We start from the raw sequence: 24,683 nt of genomic DNA, 5'->3' as shown, positions 1-24,683 counted from the left end.
CCTAGGTCAAAACACCAGCAGGAGCTGGAGCGAAGGACAAGAGCTCAACCCTGCCCCACATCAGCTCTTGGGTCTCAAATGTGGGCTTGCTAACCTCCTGCCCTGGGTTCCAACCACTCAGGCTACATTGCTCCTGTGCTGTGATGATAAGGCATATTACGATTCTTTATCTGTGATTATGGAGATTTTCAGTCATCCAGGTCATGGTTGTCCCAGAAGTGCTTTTTTTCCAGATACCTTTTCGAAGAAGCTTCTTGAATGAGAAGCAAAATGTATTCAAAGAAAAACCAGAAAGTCCAGTTGCCTCTGGAAAAAGCATCTTTGGGATATCTGTGATATCCCAACCTTCATACAGGGGTGGGTTTCAAAATTTTTAGCAAGGGGTTCTCTGCCCGGTTTTAGGGTGAGCATGGGTATGGTGGGCACCACAGTGAGGAGAGCAGTTTTTGCCCTCCCTGGCCTCCCCAGGCTCCGGAGGTCCTGTGGAGGACAGAAACAAGACCATTTCTGCCCTTCCCCAACTTCCAGTAGGTCCGTTTTTCACCTTCTCCAAGCCTCCATGCACGCTCTGCACTTACCTGCATCCAACACGGGCTGCGTGGGGACTCCTGGGAGGGGCAGGTTGGGGTTGGCAGAGCCAGCCAGGAGTGGGATTTGGAGGTTCTCTGAACTGCACAAAATCTTAGCTAGAGGTTCTCCAAAACCTTGCGAATCCCCAGCAGCCCATCCCTGCCTTCATAGCTTCTGTACATCACATATAGTATACCTTTGCGTGACCTGAAAATTGTGTGATAGAATATGACGTGACGTCAAAATCGCGCCCACAAATTCGTGACGATAAAATCGCGACAACAAAAGTGCGATGACAAGCACAATAACATCCAAAAAAATTAGGGTTAGGGTTAGGGCTAGGGCTAGGGTTAGGGTTATAACATATGTATGCGTCCCACTATGTTAAAGGCTATAGTTTATTGATGACGCGATTTTGTCATCACGCATTTGTCATCGTGCTATTGTCGAAAATCAATTAGCGATTTTGACGGTGCTCATTTGTCCGTCGTGGTTTTGTCGGCACGCATATGTCTATCACGCATTTGTCGGTGAACCTACCTTTGGATTTCATGCTCTGACACTAAGCCATATCAGGACTTCCTTGTCCCTGTATATCTGTGAGCAAGCTTCACAGCTTTGGTCCATTCTACATATCTTTGGATTGCATGCTGTGGCGATAAGGCATATCAGCACTTCCTTACCATGGTGTAACTGTGAGCCACCTTCATAAGTTCTGTGCATCCTTGAGCATCTGCAAAAGCCCGGATCCCCAAACAGTTGGATGGATGCAAAAGCTTCATGAGGAAATGACAACAGACTTCAACTACTTGAGGGAGTTGAAGGAGACACGCAGCTGCCAGGAGGTTTTCAATGGTATCTTCCTTAAGTTCCAAACAACCTGGACAAGAGATGAAGAAACCCAATTAATTTGCCACCCATAAATTTGTACATAACTTAGAGTGAGGTATTAAGATCACAAACTACTGTCAGAATTTGTTGCAGAAATCAAATCCAGAAACACAGATGACTGATTCAGCAAGATTCATTAACGTCTCTTTATATATAAGAATATATACAATACCCATGCCATTCTCAGAATCAGAAGCATAATCACAAAAGCACAGTTAACAGAAAGATATATTCACAAAAGGAAGGATAATTGGAGCACACCACATATTTAGATAAATCAATTAACCTAAGCCACACCCAGGCTCCAAGCTGTCTAGCATGGGTCTCAATAACCAAACAGTTCCCATTGGCCGACTTGTTACTAAGCCCTATTCCAATTCATGAATATACTCTGACAAATACGTACAGAATTTCTCAGCCATTAGGACACCAGTGGAATCTCAATATTATGCAATATTTTAATTTGGGAACAAAATAACACCATTTTTGTTTTCTCTGTAGGCTTCCCTGGGTTCTCCTTCCCCAAGTATCAGTAGGTTATCCACAGCAGTTCAGGAACATCTGGCATACAATTTTACCTCATGGTATTTGCATTGCACTATTAAACAAATTAAATATTTGAAGTTTGGAAAGATACATTCCTCTGAGATCTGCATTGCAACATTTTCCTTTCCTCATGGGGTGAAACTAAGGGAAAACTGGGATTAAGCCTATGTGTGTCTTTAATGTTTACTTTTTAGAAGTTTTAAGTAATGGATTGAGAATGATGTAGTTCATAAATCCCTTTGCAATCTTCAACTTTACAATATAGCTGAAAGATATCAATACATCAGATTAGGGTTTTGCCTTTTGTTTACATTTAATTCATTTAGCTTCCTTGGTTGAATTGCTAAAAACTGACCTGCAGATTTAAGTCTAGATAAAGTGAAAGAAAAGCAATTTTGTACAAATTTATCAATTTACACCCTCACTAGGACGCTAATCAGTTTCAGACAAACAAATCACAAAAGGAAAATATGAATGTTTACTCTAGCTCTTTCTAATGGATGAAATGGCCAATTTTAGTTTTTAAAATTGCATCTCTCCCTTTGTTCTGACCTAAGCTTCCCCAAAAAGCATGAAGCAGATTCCTTGTCCAGACAAAACCCCTTTTATTAAATGAATGTGTACTCCTCCCATTCAAATTCAGCAAAGGCTTGGCAAACAGTCTTTCAAAGATGAAGTTATGGCCACAGACCTTATCTAGCTTTGAAAGGTGCCTTGTAAATATTTTCCAAACGCAGTGCTGTGCAAGGAAAAAATTGGCACAGAGTTTCTTAGATTCATGGGCAGATCTTCACACTCCCTAAACTAACAAATGAATGAAAGAATGAACAAACAAATTGTTTCCTGCAAAAGCCCATTCCCCTTTTGCTCATCTTTTATTTCCTATGGGAGGGGTCATTCACCATCTACCTGTGGCCTTACTCTCAAGTCGACCCTGATTTCTTAGCTGTTCTTTTCTTCTGGCAGCTCTGCACATGCCCATACTGGGAACAGGCTCCACTTGTTCCTCTGCTTCACTGCTGTCTAGCTCCAAAGGCATCTCTGAAGAGCCGAGGTGGTGCAGTGGTTAGAGTGCTGTACTGCATCCACTTCAGCTGACTGCTAGCTGCACTTCGGCGGTTCAAATCTCACCGGCTCAAGGTTGACTCAGCCTTCCATCCTTCCGAGGTGGGTAAAATGAGGACCCAGACTGTGGGGGCAATATGCTGACTCTGTAAACCACTTAGAGAGGGCTGAAAGCCCTATGAAGCGGTATATAAGTCTAACTGCTATTGTTATTGCTATCTGAGAACTGCCAGTCTGCCTTGTCCCCATCTCTGCCTCTGATGCAGAGCTCTCATCAGAGCCTTCCCCAGACTCCAGGACTGGCCCATGTTCCTCCCCAACCTCCTCACTCTCAGAATATGATGCCAGCTCCACTGATAGGCCACAACACTTTTTTCCAAATAATAGACTTCCTGTAACCATATTATATGTTGTAATCCAAAATGTTTAATGTTTTTAAGCCACCCAGTTGCTTGTAGCTGAGATGGATGGCATATGAGTCAAACAAACAGGTTGGGGCAGGGTGGGAGGGGCCAGACAGGGATGGAATTTGGAGGTTCTCTGAACCGGCCATAACATTAGCTACAGGTTCTCCCAAAGCCAGGTGAAACTGTAGCAGCCTACCCCTGAGTCTACAGTCCTTTGCTAACTTGGTTCTATCTTGCTGAGCTTCTAAGCTCAGATGAGGAGAGCCAGCTCCTGTGATCTACTGAAAGCAAACAAGGTTGGACTTGCTGCATTTCTGAGAAATCAACCTCAATGGATTAGAACCAGGGGTGGTATTCTACCAGTTTGGGCCTGATCAGGCAAACCGGTAGCTCCAAAGATCAGCTGAGAGTGAAGCAGTTCACTCTGAACTTCAGGTGGGCCCGGCCACTCTCCCCTGGGCTATGCTCACCTATATTTCCTTGGTTTTTAGCTCAGCTGATAGGCAAGGCAGACAGCTCTTTTGATGTACCTCAGCTGCAGTAGAAGGTATCATATTTTTCGGAGTATAAGACACACCTTTTTCTCTCAGAAAAGAGGCTGAAAATTTGGGTGTGTCTTTATGTCTCCCGAAACCCTGTTCCCTTCAGTAAAATGGCTATGCACAGCCTCTATCTGGCCTTCACAATGCAACGGTCACTGCCTTATGGACGTTGACATTTACGAAGATTAAGTCCAAGTAAGTCTAGGAAGCTTTTAGAGAGCTCCTGGGGGCTAAGGAGGGCAGAAATGAGCCAAAAACAGCCCAGTTTTTGCTCAATTTTACCCCTCTCCCAGCCCCCAGGAGCACTCTATAAGCTTCCTAAAGGCTATCCATGCCCTTTTTAAAATGAAAAATGGGCTCATTTCTACAAAAAAATGGACAATTTTTGCTCATTTTTGCCTCCCCACCTCCACCAGGAGCACTCTGCAAGCCCCCTAAAGGCTCTTCATGCCTTTTGGGGGGTAAAAAAGAGGCCCATTTTTGCAAAAAATGGGCCATTTTGGGGAGGTTTGCAGAGTGCAAAAACTTTAAAAAAAAAATTCCTCTTCAAAATCTTGCTGGGTCTTATACTCCGAAAAATACGCTAAGTTTTTAGCTTTGTTTTAACCCACTGTAAGCACTCAAAGTGCGCCGGTTGTTCGACCAGTTGAATCACACCACTGATTAGTACAAGCAGAACTGAAATGTAACCAGTGTTAAGCTAGTCCCGTTGAATTTGGGTGGGCTTAAATCATAATCAACTTAAAACCCCTTGATTCACAATATCTAATATACTCGTAAGTATTATTGCTTTGGATCCAACTCAAAATCAATAAGTAAGAATGAGACGTTAAATCCCAAGGCTTCCAAGTTTGAAGCAAGAATTGATTAAAGTGAGAAGGAGAAAAATGCATTAAGTAAGGTGAGAAGATTTATTGGACATAATATGAAAATAAAGGCTATTGAGTACTTGCAGATGTTAATAAATTTGCTTCAATTTTTTTGCCTATCTCTGAGTAAACATTTTAATTTAATCTGGCCACCAAAGCATAAATTAAGTTAATAATCAGAGTGATAAATATTTCAGATGTTTGCCTCTTTATTTAAAACTAATCGCGTAGGATAATTTTAGGATAAATGGGCCACTGGGAGAAAAAAAAATAAAGCTGTGAGATTTAAAACTGTTATGATATCCTAAACCTTAAAGGCCAATTGCTAACTGAGATTATACTTGACATGGATGCTGTAACATCCGTCATATTAATTTTTATATTTTGGTTTAGAATGACATCCAACCTTGGGGAAGTACGAGCTAGAAAAGATTCCATTCATAAGCATCTGAGAAAAAGACAAATATTCTTCACCTAACAAAGGGGAAAGAAGTAAAGGCAACATACTCTCAGTTCATAAAAATCCCAAAGGTGCTTTTTCAAAATGCAACTGGACTTTGTTTTTCCTTAAAGCCGTTTTGCTTCTTATACATTTAACTCATATGCAGAGCACATCATGAGAAAGGTGGTGCTAGATGAATCAAAAGTTAGAAATAAGATTGCTGAGAGAAATATCAGCAACCTCAGATATGCAGATGACACCACTCGAATGGCAGAAAGTGAAGAGGAACTAAAGAGCCTCTTGATGTGGGTGAAGAAGGAGAGTACAAAAGTTGGCTTGAAACTCAACATTAAGAAAACTAAGATGATGGCATTTGGCCCTTTCAAATGATGACAAATAGATGGGGAAGAAATGGAGGTAGTGACAAATTTTATTTTCCTGGGCTCCAAGATCACTGCAGATGGGGACTGCAGCCAAGAAATTAAAAGACGCTTGCTCCTGGGGAGGAAAGCTATGGCAAATCTAGACAGCATACTAAAAAGCAGAGACATCACCCTGCCAACAAAAGTGCATATAGTTCAAGCTATAGTTTTCCCATTTGCAATGTATGGCTGTGAAAGTTGGCCTATAGGGACTGCCAAAGAATTGAGGCCTTTGAATTATGGTACTGGAGAAGACTCCTGCGAGTCCCTTGGACTGCAAGACAATCAAACCGGTCAGTCCTAGAGGAAGTCAACCCTGACTGCTCTTTAGAAGGCTAGATCCTGAAGATGAAACTCAAAGACTTTGGCCACCTAATGAGAAGGAAGGACTCTGGAGAAGAGCCTAATGCTGGGAACGATTGAGGGAAAAAGAAGAAGGGGACGACAGAGGAGGTGGCTGGATGGAGTCACCAAAGCAATCAGGGTGAGCTTAAATGGACTCCAGAGGATGGTTAGAGGACAGGAAGACCTGGAGGAATGTTGCCCATGGCGTCACGATGGGTTGGGCATGACTTTGCAACTAACAACAAAAACATCTCATCCAAGAAGCTTCTTCAGTTCTGATCCAATAGTGGAGAAAGCAAGGATCTATATTCCTTGTAGTGCTCTGGTCGTTAGCACTATCTCTGACAGTTGTTGAGGCCACTTTATGTATTTATTAATAAATAATAATTTATTATTAATAAATAGATTTATTACTGGCTTCAGGGTCATCTGAGTAGTGCAAATGGGTGTGGAACTTTTGTGGAACTGCTCAAAGGACTGTGTTGTAAACAGGAGATTTCACTATTCAGGTGACCCTGAGGGCACAGATAAACCTCCAAGTGGCTTCAGCGACTCTCAGAAAGACTGCTAATTAGGGTTGGGATTCAAAAATTTTAACCACCGGTTCTCTACCAGGTTGCTCGGTGGGTGTGGCCATGGTGGCTGTGGCCTACTTGGCCTCCTGCATCACAGTGGGGGGGATTTTTGCTTTCCTCGAGCCTCTGGGAGGGCAAAAATGACCTTTCCCAGGCGGTGCTCATCTCCACTTCAAAGCCGAAGAGCCAGCGCTGTCTGAAGATTTCTCCGTGGTCACGTAGCTGGCATGACTAAACACTGAAGGTGCACGGAATGCTGTTACCTTCCCACCAAAGCTGGTTCCTACTTTTCTACTTGCATTTTTACATGCTTTCGAACTGCTAGTTTGGCAGAAGTTGGGACAAGGAACAGGAGCTCACTCCATTATAGCAATAGCAATAGCAATAGCAGTAGACTTATATACCGCTTCATAGGCCTTCAGGCCTCTCTAAGCGGTTTACAGAGAGTCAGCATATTGCCCCCAACAATCTGGGTCCTCATTTTACCCACCTCGGAAGGATGGAAGGCTGAGTCAACCCTGAGCCGGTGAGATTTGAACCGCTGACCTGCTGATCTGGCAGTAGCCTGCAGTGCTGCATTTAACCACTGCGCCACCTTGGCTCTAGGCAGCACTAGGGATTTGAATTGCCGAACTGCCGACCTTTCTGATCAACAAGCTCAGTGTCTTAGCCACTGAGCCACCGTATCCCTTTTTCTGTATAAATTGCATTCATCTAATTCAGTCCTGCACACATCCTTATAATTGGCAGGTGCTCTGTGTACAGATTGATACACAATTTTGCTTTCCAATGCATGTTCTCGGGACTAACTTTAGTAGTAAATAAATCAGATCACTCTCTTGGAATTACCCCTAATAAAAGAACTACCAATCATTTTGGATAAAAACAAGTGGATATTTTTTTTAAAAAAAATTGTAAGCTTTAGAATTCTCCATCTCAAATAATGGATATACTTCTGGAACAGCCCAAGGTCAACTGTTTTGATTAAAAAGAAACAAATGACAACAACCTTAAATGTCTGTCCATATACAATTTTTTTAAAAAAAAACTCTTGTAAATCTTGGCACTATTTCATTGATAAGATCTATCTTTCAAATATTGGATCCATTTCTACCACACTCTCATGTAAATTGTTGTAGTGTTCTACAAAGCAACCACAATGCCTTTCAACTATTCAACTCTCAGAGTCATGATGGTGCAGTGGTTAGGACACAGTATTGCAGCTAATTCTGCTGACTGCCTGCAGTTTGGTAGTTTGAGCCCCACTGGCTCAGGGTTGATTGAGCCTTCCATTCTTCCAAAGTTGGTAAAATGAGGACCCAGAGAGTTGGGGGCAATATGCTGATTCTATAAACCTCTTAAAGAGGGCTGGGAAGCAATATGAAGCGGTATATAAGTCTAAGTGCTATTGCTATCGCTATTCTCAAATTACTTGAGGAAACTTTGTCTTCCTATCAGCTGTTCTTTCAAGTTTTGTGGCAGGGATGCTTGAAGTAGATGAAGACTTAAACTAATAGCTTAGCAATTATGTACTGACACATGAAAACTATCCATTTTCATCCTAGCAAGGTTAAAAGATTCTGTGCTTTCTATCATATTACTCATTTGATGTTATATAAGAGCGCACCTTGGGTTTACAGAGGATAATAGCTTTACACAATGCTTTGATTACTACACGGTGGTTTGAAAGAATTGATTTAGAACTGAAAATTGCCAAAGAAACCTAATACAGGAACAGTAAGGAGATTCTTGAAGGAATGATAGTTTTGTTTTAATGACTGCATAGATAGATAGAAGATACCTGAGTTTAAATGTTTGAACAAATATGATTAGATCCAAAGACAAGAATTTTGTTTTGTTTTTTTAAAGCAGAACTAAAATCAAGGACAAACCGTAAAGGCATATTGCCTTTGGAATATTTTCTTAGGTCCTGAACCAAGATTGATTTCTGGTCTTGAAAAACGTTTAGTAATATCCTGCTTTTGGCCTGATGTGAAAGAAAAAAGAGACTAAAACCAGAAGCACACTTTAAGAATGATTATATTCCTTTCAAGAACCAAAGGCTGCATAAACAGAGGGATAGAATCAAGATCACGTGAAGTATTAATGTCACTTTATAATGGCTTGGTAAGGCCATGCTTGGAATACTGCATTCAGTTCTGCTTTTCACAAAGTAAGAAAAAAGAGGTTGAGACTCTAGAAAGAGTGCAGAGAAGAGCAACAAAGATGATTAGGGGACTGGAGGCTAAAACATATGAAGAACGGTTGCAGGAACTGGGCATGGCTAGTCTAGATAAAAGAAGGACTAGGGGAAACATGATAGCAGTCTTCCAATATCTCAGGGGTTGCCACAAAGAAGAGGGAGTCAAGCTATTCTCCAAAGCACCTGTGGGTAGGACAAGAAGCAATGAATGGAAACTAATCAAGGAAAGAAGCAACTTGGAACTAAGGAGAAATTCCCTGACAGTTAGAACAATTAATCACTGGAATAACTTGCCTCCAGAAGTTGTCAATGCTCCAACACTGGAAGTTTTTAAGAAGAATTTGGACAACCATTTGTCTGAAATGGTACAGGGTTTCCTGCCTAAGCAGAGGGATGGACTAGAAGACCTCCAAGAATAACAACTCTGTTATTCTGTTCTATGCAAAACAAAAAAAGCAAAATTGCATTTTATTTTTTGCATCCTTCTAGAACTTGAAATTACATGAAATTTTCTCATTTCAACAACTAAACATTGTTTGCTGAATGATGACTCTTGTTTCTCTAGTGTTCACTTTAGGGCTCTTTCGGAGCCAGAGTAAGATTTTAAAATTCTTGTAATTTTAGTTATTCTGTTTTTTTTTAATGGCGGCTCAGTTCCTGCAATTGCTAGATATTGTTAGTGTTGCGTTTTTATGTTGAACCGTTTTGCTAAAGTTGGGTGGCAGTATTTGTTTTCTTCATTGTACTGCAGAGATGGTGTAACTTACCTTGGATGGTGCAAAAGAATTTCAATAAAAATTTCAATTAAAAAAAATTCAAATAAAAATAAGCTAATCAATGCTACGATCAGAAGTGGTGTCTTTGCATAATTTAGGTATTTGAGAGGCATTGAGCAAGTTAGATATTTACAGAACATCTTGGAAAACTCTGAAAGATGCCTGTAGGCTCCCTTGGATGTAACCTTAAAGTTTGCACCTCCAGGTGTTAAAACAAACAAAGCAAAATGCAATGAAATCTGAAGCCTTTGAGACCTTTTATTATAATTTTGGTGGAGTACTATGTTTATGAGGAGGAGGTTTAAGAGCACAGGATATTTGTATTTCATATTTCTATCTAAACTTCTTAAACAAGATAATTTCCTTTTGTATTTCTCTTTGTATGTGTGTGAGTAAATGAGTGAGAGAGAGAGTGAGAGAAAGAGAGAGAGAAATAAGAAGAGAGAGAAAGAGAAATAGGGGGAGAGACAGATAGAAAGGAAAAGGGAAGGGGAGAGAAAGAGAGAGAAAGTGTGTGTGAGAGAGAGAGAGTGAGAGAGGTGGTAGGGAGGGGGAGAAAGAAAGTGAGAGAGGGAGTAGGGAGGGGGAAAGAGAAAGTGAGAGAGGGTAGGGAGGAAGAGAGAGAAAGAGAGGGGGAGACAGAAAGAGAGAGAGAAAAGGAGGGAGAGAGGGAAGGAGGAAGAAGAGGGGAGAGAGAGAGAACTGTGTATTGATCAAAATTTACTGGAGTCCAAATAATATATTTTTCCATTGCTACCTCTTTTTTAAATTTGTTATCAAAACAAAATGAGTTATGAAGCACAAGCTTTTCAGATGCCATTTTCAAAATATCACTTCTGGAATAATGAGGCAAGAAGAAAAATAGTGATCATGGTTTTCAAAAAAAACCATCAGTTTACACGTTTGAAGTTATATTGAAGTTATATTGCAATTGTGACACTTATTTTCTGCCTTTTTAAGGAAGCTTGCATCTATATTTTGTTGTCCATCACCCTTCCATCACATTGTTCATAACTATCTATATTTAGTCGGTTCATTTTCTGTGTGAAACAAACATGAGATGGGGATGAAGGGATTTCTCTCATTTTTCTATACCTACACTAGTTTTAATAAAACGAAACAAAACCACAACCGTCCAATGTTCATTTACCCCACCTTTGTCAATCTATGATGACAAAATCTAGTGGAGATTTCTCTCTTCTCAAAAAAATACAAAAAGCAACAAAACACCAAAAACAACAACAACAACAACAACAACAACCTTGATGAATTGGTGTGTGTGTGTGTGTGTGTGTTTGTCATATGCACACAAAAAAACCACCCACCCAACAGCAACAACAATTTAGGCAGAAAATGCCAATTCCTGTATATACACTTGAAGGACTTTAGATGTCTAAATCTATATATGTAATCTTGTTTGAGTGTTCAGATAATATGCAAACAAATAAGGAAAATTTTACTTCCTATCACACATAGAACTCCCTTTTCTAAACCAACAGAGAGAAAATCCGTCTGGGTCTAATGATATGGAAGGTTATAAAATTAATACTCTGGCCAAAACACACATAAATTGCAGCAATGTGTTATTCGTACATTTGCATAATGCATACCATTTGAATTAAACAAGTCCTAATGAAACAGTAATTTCATTTTTGCTGTAATGAAACCATGTATTGAGTTCATGTAACCACATTACGTCTAGGCATTCCCATTCAAGTTTTCATGTTTCTTAATATTCAATTAAGAGATTTAACAAAAAGGAGAACTTGAACATTGGGCGCTATCTAACAGAATAAAATTCAATGGTGAAAAAAGAAAGGTACTACATATGGGCAAGTAAAACAAAATTCACAGGTACAGTATATATGGTACTTCACTCAATAGTAGTAACTGTGAGAGGGATCTTGGAGTCCTAATGGACAACCATTTAAATATCAGCCAGCAGTGTGCAGTAGCTGCCAAAAAAGCCAACACAGTTCTAGGCTGCATAAACAGAGGGATAGAATCAAGATCACGTGAAGTGTTAATACCACTTTATAATGCATTGGTAAGGCCACACTTGGAATACTACATTCAGTTTTGGTCACCACAATGTAGAAAAGATGTGGACACTGTAGAAAGAGTGCAGAGAAGAGCAACGAAGATGATTAGGGGGCTAAATTAGTGTAAAACATATGAAGAACAGTTGTAGAATATGGATATGTCTACTTTAATGAAAAGAAGGACTAGGAGAGACATGATAACAGTGTTCCAATATCTCAGGGGTTGCCACAAAGAAGAGGGAGTCAAACTATTCTCCAAGGCACCTGAGAGTAGAACAAGAAGCAATGGGTGGAAACTAATCAAGGAGAGAAGCAACTTAGAACTAAGGAGAAATTTCCTGACAGTTAGAATAATTAATCAGTGGAACAGAAGTTGCCTCCAGAAGTTGTGAATGCCCCAACACTGGAAGTCTTTAAGAAGATGTTGGATAGCCATGTGTCTGGAATGGTATAGGGTTTCCTGCCTAGGCAGAGAATTGGACTAGAAGACCTCCACCTCCAAGGCCCCTTCCAACTCTGCTATTGTATTGTATTGTATGTATTGGAGAGAGAGAGAGAAAGAGACAGAGAGACAAAGAGACAGAGAGACAGAGAGACAGAGAGAGACAGAGACAGATACAGAGAGACAGAGAGACAGAGAGACAGAGAGAGACAGAGACAGAGACAGAGAGACAGAGAGACAGAGAGACAGAGAGAGACAGAGACAGAGAGACAGAGACAGAGACAGAGAGACAGAGAGATTTCAGACTGAATCAATCCTCTACAGCAGGGGTGTCAAACTGGATTTCTTTGCGGGCTGGATCAGCATTGAAGTTCTCTTCTACAGGTTGACCAGGTGGAGGGAGAGGGGATAGACACATCCTGTAGCACCCTACTGGCCAAAACAGAGAGTGGGAGCAAAGGTGGGTTCCTACCAGTTTGGCCTGGTTCGGCCGAGTAGGTACTAACTAGACCTGCCACACCCACAAACTGGTACTATCAGCGGCGCCATAATCTCAGCCATCTTGTTTTTTTGCTTCTGCGAATCACAGAAGCTTTCTTTTTACTACTGTGCATGAACGCATAGTGTGCATCAAGTGTGCACGCGCCTGAAGCACATCCCTGAGCGAACTGGCAGTAGCAGAAGCCAAGGGGCCATTTTGGCTGGCAAAGTGCTGCAGGAGGCCATCCAGGCCGAAAATGGGCCGCATGAGGATCACATGCAACCCCCCCCCCCCGTGTCCCATTTTGGCTGCCAGGGGCACTGTGAGCTGGTCCTTTGCTATTTCCAGGCTGGCCCCACAGGCCGGATTTAAGCACCTTGAGTTTGACACCCCTACCCTACAGAAAGAATCCTGCTTCTATAAAGTTTATGGATCTAATTAACCATGCTAGTCCAGTGCTGGTTGATAGAAATTTTCAATTGATTGATTGATTGATTGATCCATTTATATAGCAGTATATAGCAGTAGACTTATATACCGCTTCATAGGCCTTTCAGGCCTCTCTAAGCGGTTTACAGAGAGTCAGCATATTGCCCCCAACAATCTGGGTCCTCATTTTACCCACCTCGGAAGGATGGAAGGCTGAGTCAACCCTGAGCCGGTGAGATTTGAACCGCTGACCTGCTGATCTAGCAGTAGCCTGCAGTGCTGCATTTAACCACTGCGCCACCTTGGCTCATTTCTTACTTTCTAGTCTGGGGATGAACGATTAGCAATATTAGTTTCTCTTCTTTCATCCCTCCCTCCCCCCGATATAGCCTGTTGTAGTTTAAGATATTCCTTAGGTAAAGGTAAAGGTTCTCCTCGCACATATGTGCTAGTCGTTCCTGACTCTAGGGGGCAGTGCTCATCTTCATATCTAAGCCAAAGAGCCAGCGCTGTCCGAAGATGTCTCTGTGGTCATGTGGCTGGCATGACTAAATGCCAAGGGCGCACAGAGCACTGTTCCCTTCCCACCAAAGATGGTCCCTATTTTTCTACTTGCATTTTTATGTGCTTTCGAACTGCTAGATTGGCAGAAGCTGGGATAAGTAACGGAAGCTCACTCCGTTACATGGCGCTAGGGATTCGAACCGCCGAACTGCTGACCTTTCTGATTGACAAGCTCAGCGTCTTAGCCATTGAGCCACCACATGCCTAAGACATTCCTTACCTGCCAGCTAAAGGCATTCTTCTGAGAGTACTGCATTGCCAAAGAAACATTATTGCTTCTTGAGACATATTTACAATTTTATACTTTCATGTTTATTCTTCTTCTTATACTACCTATCCTGTAAAACTAATTTGCTTGGCCTCATAGAGTTTTAAATCAAAACCTCAGCGTCTCAGTCCTGGGTTTGCTGCTCTACAAATAAGAATGGAGGTTTCTAAAGCTAGGTTTAATCTACATTTTTCACTGAACAAACTGCCTTTGCTGGATCATTTGGCAATATCTGTGATTAAATATCTAGATATAAAATGTAACTCTAACTAAAGGTAAAGGTAAAGGTTCCCCTCGCACATATGTGCTAGTCGTTCCTGACTCTAGGGTGTGGTGCTCATCTCCATTTCAAAGCCGAAGAGCCAGTGTTGTCCGAAGATGTCTCTGTGGTCATGGGGCCGGCATGACTAAATGGTGAAGGCACATGAAATGTTGTTACTTTCCCACCAAAGATGGTTCCTATTTATCTACTTGCATTTTTACATGCTTTCGAACGGCTAGGTTGGCAGAAGCTGGGACAAGCTTCTAGCTATCTAGGTACAAATTCACACATAAACATTCAAACAGGTTGTAATATCCGCTTTGTGAAAAGTGTTAGTTTATCCATCAGTTGCCTTACCGATTGCATAATATTTATGTTGTATCAAGATGTTACTGTAATATGAAATATACATTGTGTATAAGGCAAATATTTATCCATAGAATAAATACGGTCTATGATTATACAGTAGATGCACATCCATATACTTCTGTATCCTTAGGATAAGGAAAAGTAACTGGCATGGACAATCCACTATGTAACTCCAGGAATGTTTAGTTAAACACAGAGAATTAAATCTTTCTGAACTACATTGGAGGTCAATTTCCAAATTATCACATATTTCCTCTCATGCTTGAAAGGGAAATCTTAGACATGGAGAGAAAGTACAGGTCGTCTTCAGCTTATTATCACAATTGAGCCCAAAATGTCAATTGTAAAGTGAGACATTCGTTAAGTGAGTTTTGCCCTGTTTTACGACCTTTCGTGTCCACAGTTGCTAAGTGACTTACTGCAGTTGATAAATGAGTAACCTGGTTGTTAAGTGAATCTGTCTTCCCCAATGACTTTGCTTGTCTGAAGGTCACAAAAGGGGATCCCATGATGTTGGGACACAGCAACGATCATAAGTATGAACCTATGGCCCAGCATCTGAATTTGGATCATGGGCTGCTACGAAAGGTCGTAACTATGAAAAATGGTTATCAGTCACCTTTTTTCAGTGCCATTGAAACTTTGAGTGGTGACTTTATTTAATGTCCCTTTTAATTTTTGTAATATGTGTTTTCTTTTATGTTGTACGCCGCCCTGAGTCCTTGGGAGAAGGGCGGCATATAAATCCAATAAACCTAAACCTAAACCTAAACTAAATGAGTAGTTGTACGTCAAGAAAGATCTTTTATAAAATATCATCCAAAGGAAAATGGTCGTAACTGTGAAAAATGACAATGTCCTTTTTTCAATGCTGTTGTAACCTTGAATGGTCATTAAATGAACTATTGAAAGTTGAGAACTACCTGTAATTGTTAGGGATATGATGGGTGTGGTGAAGATTAGATATTGGGTATAAGATGCAACATATGGGAGTTCACCTGTGGTTTCCTTTGGGTTGATCAAATATACTCAGCATACATGTCAACTCGTAAAACATTCCTGGCCTGCTCTCAAGTTGCCATAGTGAGGAGGGGGGGAGAACTGACGGAGCAGCTCGGCAGCCATGATTGGAAGCACATTCCATGCATATCTTTCTCAAGGCTATATCTCAGGTTACCAGAGCCAGCCAGAAAAAGGTGTGATCTCTACAGCCCACTAAAGTGCTCCATTGGAGAATGTGATTTATGACACACCCTGGGAGGAGGGGAGAACAGGGTCATAGTTGAGCCGTAAATTATATGGGGCAGAGTTGACTTCACTTGGGTACGTGCTGACATGTTGCTCCTAATAAGTAACTGGATTTCTTCTGAAACTTGGCTCAAAGCTCATGAGTTAATTTGGGCATCCGTCTGAACCCTGACAATATGCCTTTATGGAAAATCATAAAACTGTGTCTCCCTTCTTCTGGCCATGTCATGCTCGAAAATTCACTTACTTTTGGAAGACTTAGGGGTAAAAGGAAACCAGGACATCACAAAACACAATGGATGGACACCATCAAAGCTTGTATCAGTCAGAGAATAGATGCAGTACAAGATCAGAAGATGTGGAGAGACCTGGCCCACAGGATCACCAAGAGATTGGACTGAATGGATAACATCATCACATTTTTGTACATCCGCAATGGCTCACGGAAACCATACTGCCAATTTTTGACCAGAAAACTAATGATTGTATCAGACCTGGAAGCCATCTTTTACATTTGGGCCTTCAGGCCTGCCACATTTTCTACTGTGGGAACATGAGGGGTGGGGAATTATATAGAGTGTGGGTGATATGTGGCCATAATAACATTCTTTCTCTGAAAGTCATCTTGCCCTGCAATTGTGATGAGGTGACTGAGAGGCATCACCAGTTGGGGTGGTGCTTTGATTGGACCATGTGATGGACATGTGGGTGCTGGGCAGGGACTCAAACTTTCACTTGGGTGAGGAAAACCAGGAAACTTTCAGATGTGGGTTTTCCAAGATGTGCGAATATGAAAATCTCTAATAAAGTGATTGATTGATTGATTGATTGATTGATTGATTGATTGATTCAGTTTGTATGCCGCCCTATTCCCGGGGGACTCAGGGCGGCTAACAATCAGAAAGGGAAGGGGGTACAGAATAAAAATAAAAGGACAAACAGTGGAACTTTGAGGAGCCTCAAGACATGGAGCCTTCTTTCATTGGGGGCGTTACTTGGAACCCTGACAAATTGATGAGTTGCTCTCTTGAAGAAGCTACTACTAGTCCTCTAGACATGACAGAGAAGAAGTCAGAAAATGAAGAGGGGGAGGGAAGGATCTCCAAACATTCGGCCTATCTGTCTTTCGTTTCCTTTAATGGAGTTTTGTCTTCCCGCAGGCAATCTGAACATTAACAACTGCGTGCCACATTTCCCAAAGTTCAAATTAAAACATAAATATTGCATGTTCACCTGGTTGAATAGCTTTGGTTAAAGCAAAAACAAAACAATTGGAAGTAAACACTAAGTTAAATGGAGCTCACATGCCCAAGTAATTTATGCATTGGACTGCGGTCGCAAGCGGAAATATTAATTTAAAATGTTTTATTTAATGTTCCTTTAGTTTTGAAGCATCTGTAGTATTTTAATCAATACGTTAGTTCTTTGTAGGAGAGAGGAGAAAAGCTGAAAGGCAAATGTAGAATATTTGTTTTGGCCATGGACTCTCCTGGAGAGATGGCTGCATGAATGATTAGTATAAACTTTTGGCCTTAAAAATTCATCAGTGGGACACTGATGAACCTATTTTTTTTCAAGGATCAATACTAATGTGTACAGAGGTATTAGTCTGAGTTTCCAAGTTATTGTGTGCAATATTTTCTTAAGTTAGCCAATTTCCTAGGAATGAGAAATAGTATTTTAAATTTATGATCACGGTCCAGATCCTAGAAAAGAAGAGAGAGAGAGAGAGAGAGAGAGAGAGAGAGAGAGAGAGAGAGAGAGAGAGAGAGAGAGAGAGAGAGAGAGAGAGAGAGAGAGAGAGAGAGAGAGAGAGAGAGAAACACACACACACACACACACACACTTTCTTTGGGCTTCAGTAGCACAAGAATAACACAAGAAACAAATGTTAGTACTTTTAAGCCCAACAGGATTTTAAAAACCACAGAAGAGGCAGGAAATGGTATTTATTGATCAACAGGATGAAATAAAACAGAACAGGGTAAAAAAAAAAGAAGTCGAGATGATGACTAGAATATTGCAGTCAAAGATCTGCTGGTATTTTTATGTGTCATCATCTTGTCTTTTTCGATTGCACCCTGAGGACACTCTGCATTAATGCATTCCCATTTACAATATGTTCCTTAACCAGCAAACTGTATTAGTCATAACTATGAACTTCAATTGTTTTTCATTTTAAATAATCGTTCTTGCTAAAAGCACAAATTTAAGATAAACTAAATACAGAACTACTTTTATAGATGGGGGGGTTGGGTTGGAGGAAATAATGAATAGAGCAGAACAGAGCAGAGAAGAGGAGGGTGGGGTGGGGTGGGGTGGGGTGGGATAGGGTGGAGTGGAGTTGAGCAAAACAGAATGGAGTGGAATGGAACAGAAGGGAATGAAAGGGAACAGAACAGAATAGAATTCTGTATTCTTCAAAGGTAATTGGACACACAAGGAATTTGTCTCTGATGTATAAACTCACCTGGGTAGAGTAGAATAGGATAGCAATAGCAGTAGATAAGGATAAGGTAGGTTGGATAGGGTAGGGTAGGGTAAGGTAGGGTAGAGTAGGGTAGTGTAGAATAGAGCAGAGCAGAGCAGAGCAGAGCAGAACAGAACAGAACAGAACAGAACAGAACAGAATAGAATAGAATAGAATAGAATAGAATCACAGAGTTGGAAGGGACCTAGTCCACCCCATGCTTAGGCAGGAAACCCTACACCCCTTCAGACAAATGGTTATCCAACAACTTCTTAAAACCTTCCAGTGTTGGGGCATTCACAACTTCTGGAGGCAAATTGTTCCACTGATTAATTGTTCTAACAGTCAGGAAATTTCTCCTTAGTTCTAAGTTGCTTCTCTCCTTGGTTAGTTTCCACCCATTGCTTCTTGTTTCCCCCTCTGGTGCTTTGTAGAATAGAATAGAATAGAATAGAATGGAATGGAATGGAATGGAATAGAATAGAATAGAATAGAATAGAATAGAATAGAATAGAATAGAATAGAATAGAATAGAATAGAATAGAATAGAATAGAATAGAATTCTTTATTGGCCAAGTGTGAATGGACACACTAGGAATTTGTCTCCGGTGCATTAACTCACAGCATACATACAAACAGCAAGTAATAGGTTATAGATTATAAATCATAGTTGCAATCATTAATCATAAGTTACAAACTGGAATATATCCTCTTGTTTTCCTAATAGCAGTGGAATGGAATGCTGCTTTTTCCCTGTTAATATTGATAAAATTAGCTCCAGTTTGGAGACAACAGTATGAAAAAACTGTGGATGCCCTATAAACAACTGTGGGAAACATCTATACAAATAATCCACCCTTAGAAGAGCAGCGATGAGACTTTGCCTCAATTTCACTGGTTCAGCATGATATCTTTGGCAGTTCCTACCATCTATTAACCCGGATTATATAAACTGTTGGTGTATTAATATTCTATGGTTGCTCAAGAAAGATGAATCGGAGAATCAGGGTTTATTCCTGAAAGTACAATTCAACACACGAGGATTTACCTGTATACGCAAACTGAACGAGATCCCAAAGGGCACCAGGGTCAATGCCTTCCATTTTGATTTCTTCTTGTTTGGCTTCGCAAACATCATTCGTAAACATGGCCGAAAAGTAATCCGACACTGAGCTGAGTACAAGCCTGGGGTGGTAGGAAGAGAGAGAAAGGCATGAGGAGAAAGAGAAGGAACACCTCTCTCTGTTAGCGTACTGTATTTCAGTGGAGTCTGTTTCTGAGAATACTCAACCCGCGACGAGTGTTGTAGCAATGGCAATAGCAATAGCAATAGCAGTTAGACTTATATACTGCTTCATAGGGCTTTCAGCCCTCTCTAAGTGGTTTACAAAGTCAGCATATCGCCCCCACAGTCTGGGTCCTCATTTTACCCACCTCGGAAGGATGGAAGGATGAGTCAACCTTGAGCCGGTGAGATTTAAACCGCCGAACTGCAGCTAGCAGTCAGCTGAAGTGGCCTGCAGTACTACACTCTAACCACTGCGCCACCTCGGCTCTCAACTAAACTTTCAAAAGTCATGAAAAACCTAGCACACTCTGGCCTGGGAAAAAGGCAACCTTATAAGTATTCATTTGGAAACAAGTTCTACTGAATCACATTCTCTCCCAACTCAAAGTACAGAGCAGTCTTACTCTGCTAGCATTTAATAAAACACAGGAAGCAAACATTGTACATCGAAGCATCAAGTAAGCAGCCAAATATTTATTTTGGTGAAGGTTGCTTTTGGAAAATAAATAAATAAACGGGGTCACATATTTTATATACCTTGTTAGGAAAATAATTTTCTTCTCCTGTTTCTTCTGCCCTTTGGTACTGTCCTATCATTTGTGGGATCAATATTTCTCCCTATTCATAAATCCATATATAAGCCTCTCTCATCCATGTCTAAGTGCCCAAATTAAATTCCTTGGTGGAGGGTCTCTATTGGATAGATCTGGCCAGATGTGATGGCCTTCAAAGATGTGATTATATAGTTCAGGGGTGTCAAACTCAATTTCATTGAGGGCCACATCAATATGACTAACACTGTCATATTATATAATAATTATATAATATTTAATTACTTTATAATTGTATGTAATTACAATTATCTATAATTATGTAATGTTTATTATAATTATATAATAATTATATCATATTATATAATGTCATATCACTATCACTAAGTGTTGTGTCCTATGATTCTTTATGAATATGTTTTATTTTTCTTTATGTATACTGAAAGCATATGCACCAAAGACAAATTGGCCAATAAAAAATGCTGTGCTATGCTATGCTATGGCCCAAGCATTCTACCAGTGAAAATGGACTTCCAAAGCTCTATTTTCATCTGTGACGGCCTCTTCCAACCTCCACCAATGAATAGCAATAGCAATAGCAGTAGACTTATATACCGCTTCATAGGGCTTTCAGCCCTCTCTAAGCGGTTTACAGAGAGTCAGCATATTGCCCCCAACAATCTGGGTCCTCATTTTACCCACCTCGGAAGGATGGAAGGCTGAGTCAACCCTGAGCCGGTGGGATTTGAACCGCTGAACTGCTGATCTAGCAGTAGCCTGCAGTGCTGCATTTAACCACTGCGCCACCTCGGCTCATTCAAGCTCCATTTTCACTGGTAGAAGCACCAGAGGCCAGTCCTTCAATGTTTCCAGGGGTGGGTTCCTGCCAGTTCTAACCTCTTCTATAGAAGAGGTTCCACAAATTTACAGTGCTGTTTAGAACCAGTTCCAGCTCCCTCCCACCACCCGTCCACACATCATCAAGATGAAGAGCAAGAGGACGAATTCTGGGAGTTGAAGTCCACAAGTCTTAAAGCTGTCAAGTTTGAACACCCCTGGGGTTCTTTTTCTAAAGGGTTAGGGGTGCAAGGGTCTTGTAACTTGACAGCTTTAAGACTTGCACACTTCAATGCCAGAGTTCCTGAGTCAACATGACTGGAGGAGGAATTCTGGGAGTTGAAGTCCACAAGTCTTAAAGCTGTCAAGTTTGAACACCCCTGGGTTTTTTTTCCTAAAGGGTTAGGGGTGCAAGGGACTTGCAATGTGACAGCTTTAAGACTTTCGTGCTTCAAATGCCAGAGTTTCTGAGCCAACATTTTGGTTGCTAAGCTGAGTTTCACCACATTTTACAAGTTGGCCATGCCCACCCGATCACATGGCTGGCAAGCCATTCCCACAAAGCAGACCACTCCTACAGAAGAGGTTCTAAAAAAATTTGAAACCCACCACTGGGGTGACCCCATGGGCCGAATCCAGCCCCCAGACACCACTGATATATGATGGATTGTTCACACTTTCCACACAGATACCAAGTGGAACTATGTGGCTTTGCATGTCTTATATATGTCCACTGAGTATTTTTCATGAACATCTGTTTACACCAGGGTGGGATGGTTCTTACCGATTCGGGCGAATGATAGCGGCAGCTGCTGGAGGCTCCGCCCACCCACCCCAATGTAATGCACGACCTTCTGCATGAGCGTGCTCACATTTACGAACCGATAGCAAAGGTAAGTGAATCCCACCACTGGTTTACATGGTGTAGAAACCATTTCCTGGATATAGGCAGGATATCAAATTGTTTATTAGAGTTCTATCCTGCTCTTTTGTCATAGCAGCACCCAAGCTAGCTTACAAAACCAGCCATATAATCAAAGAGCACAATAAAAATCACACTGTCTTCATCAATGAAACCACACTAACAGCAGATGAACAAAGCAGAAGAACTATGAGGAAGAGAGCCACAAGCCAAACAAGAGCGAAAATGAAACTCTTTGAAAAGATAGATTATAATGATAAAAACATTTGGTGAAAAAGAAAATTTTTGTCTATATGCATAAAACCAAATTTCAGGAAATTGAGAAAGTACCTTGAAGTACCTTTCTATTATATTACTATTCCCATTTTCCTTCTGCCTTGGAAAAAAAGAAAAATAAAGACACAGCTGTCATTGGCAAAATGAAAGGTAGCCTAAGTGCTTTTCTCTACAAAATAAACTCGGCCATTAAGGATGTTCATGGCTAGTGGGGAAAAAAAATCTAAAATGATCATTACGATCTATAATAGAATCAGTCCCAATGGAGAAAGTTTCCAGATTTTTCTGTTGCGTTCTGATTATGCTTCTTATGCGATAGACCTGAAAGCAGGTAAATGCCTGAACTTTTCATGCATTTTATAGCATTATCTCTGTTTTGACAAGTGAAGCTGCTGTAGGAAGTTAGCCCTCTGCTAGAAGAATGAAACATTCTAGGAAATATTAAAAAGGCAGAATATTATATTTCCTTGGATGAGAAATGGATAAACATGGTTTGTTTTAGAGGCAGGAAGCAGACTCATTCTTAATAGCCCCCACCCTCCTCAATAGCCCACAGCAGATGTCCGCACTTAAGAGATAAAGAGATAGCTAGGTCTATTCATAGGCAAATGTCCTCACCCAAGGTCCAACAAAGGTAGGATTAGCCCTCTACCCATCTCACCACATGGCACCTGGGAAGATTACATCACCCAGCAAGGCTCAACCAAGCCTGGGACTCAGAACAGCCTACAGAGTTGCCCCTGCATGGCCCCATGGGAGTCTGACAACCAATCAGAACACAAGCTCAAATTCAAAAGACCAGAGAGGGCCTAAAACTCAAGAACTCTCAGCATCTCTGCTCTTTTTTTTTTCTTCTTCACCCAACATCTTCAAGGCACGTGATCCTGTTCACCATTAAAACCATCTTTCCAAAGAGCCATCATGTTTCCAGTATCTTTCTCCCTGCTTGGAACTGAACCCAACACTGCAATCATTAGGCAGCATTACTTCTTCACGTCTGCATTGTTCCCTCACTTTTTCTTATTATTAAATAGTGCCTCGTAATTAATCTCATTCAGGAAATCTTCCTGAATTCATCATGTGCTCTTGAATTCAGAACTCTCAAGGGCCGGAGGAAATGGTTAGTTTTGGTTAAGTAGCCTAGGTCAATAGTCCCAAAGGTGCTTTTTCAAGAGGCAACCGGACTTCCTTGTTGTTGTTTTTTCTTTTGAAGACGTTTCACTTCTCACCCAAGAAGCTTCTTCAGCTCTGACAGGATAGTAGGGGATGTAAGGATTTATATTCCTTGCAGACAGCTGGCCATTTTCATCCCTTTAGAGGATCGTTGAAGCACTTGGAGGTTTATCTGTGTCTTCGGGGTGACCTGAGTGGTGCTAATGATTCCTGTGGTAAAATTTTCTGCAATTTTTTTCCCCTGGAAATCCATTCCTACTCCCACCTCATTCAAAGGGTGTTCATCCCAAATTGCATGGCTAAAAGTCTGTAAATATTCTCAGTCATCCCGGTCATGGTTATCCCAAAGGGTTTTTTTTTTCAGGCAGCAACTGGACAGTCTTGTTTTTTTTTTTCCTTTTGAAAAAAGATGGAAGGAATGGAAGGATTCATATTCCTTGCAGATAGCTGATCATTTGCATCCTTTTAGAGGGTTGTTGAAGCATTTGGGAATCTGCGTGCAAGGAATATAAATTCTTCCATTCCCCGCTATCCAGTCAGAGCTGAAGAAACTTCTTAGATGAGAAGGGAAATGCCTTCAAAAGGAAAAAAAAACAACAACAAGAAAGTCCAGTTCTCTTCATAAAAAGCACCTTTGGGACAACGATGGAGTTTGGAGTTTATTCAATTTGTAGGCCGCCCTATTCCCCGAAGGGACTCAGGGCGGCTGAAGAAAAGCCAAGGGAGGGGAAATTACAAAAAGTAAGACAAACAATCAGACAATACGAACAATTTAAAAGCACAACAAATGGCCTGGATGATTGAGAATCACTACACACTACGGCAATTGTATTTTAAATATTTCCTGCCTCTAATCACTACTACTTCACAAGAATAAATTCTACAAGAAATAGACTCACAAACCCTGCCTCTCTCATGGATTGCTGCATCCGTGGAGTCCAAAGCTTTTGACTCCAACATTGAATTGGATTATAAATATAACCAGTTTTAACTTTTCCAGAACACATTTAATCAAACCTTCTGCTTCCACATATGTTCCTTGATTAGTTCCCAAATTGAAGTGATTTGTGCCCAAATTGGAACAATATGAAAACCAAAATTTCTTCCTACGCTCCAGAGCATTCAATGCCTCAATTGTCTTTATCAGGGGATAACAAGGTAGTTCTTAACTTACAATAGTTCATTTACTGACCGTTCACAGTTACAACTGCACTGAAAAAAGTGACCTTTTTTCACACTTACAACCAATGCAGCATCCCCATCAATGGTGGGTTGCTAACCGGTTTACTACCAGTTCGCTCATACCCGCATGTGTATTTGAACATGAGCAGAAGCGTCCGGGTGGGTGGACGGAGTCTTCTGCCATTGCTACTGGTTCGGCTGAACTGGGCTGAACCAGTAGCAATCT

General features: G+C 40.9%; 1 protein-coding gene across 2 annotated transcripts in view; it reads right to left on the bottom strand.

The window, feature by feature from the left end:
- The window catches only part of LOC116514902 (kelch-like protein 1), a 138,060-nt gene that overhangs the window by 78,633 nt on the left and 34,744 nt on the right, over positions 1–24,683 (bottom strand). For both annotated transcript variants that reach the window (XM_032226725.1, XM_032226726.1), the window contains 2 exons: positions 19,277–19,413; positions 1,254–1,450 (listed from right to left, as the gene is read on the bottom strand). In XM_032226725.1, coding sequence (XP_032082616.1) covers positions 1,254–1,450; positions 19,277–19,413 — 334 coding nt within the window. The remainder of the gene's footprint in view (positions 1–1,253; positions 1,451–19,276; positions 19,414–24,683) is intronic.

Source organism: Thamnophis elegans, chromosome 11, assembly GCF_009769535.1.
Source record: "Thamnophis elegans isolate rThaEle1 chromosome 11, rThaEle1.pri, whole genome shotgun sequence".
NCBI classification, from domain to species: Eukaryota; Metazoa; Chordata; class Lepidosauria; order Squamata; family Colubridae; genus Thamnophis; species Thamnophis elegans.
This window is presented reverse-complemented; position numbering and strand designations above follow the sequence as displayed.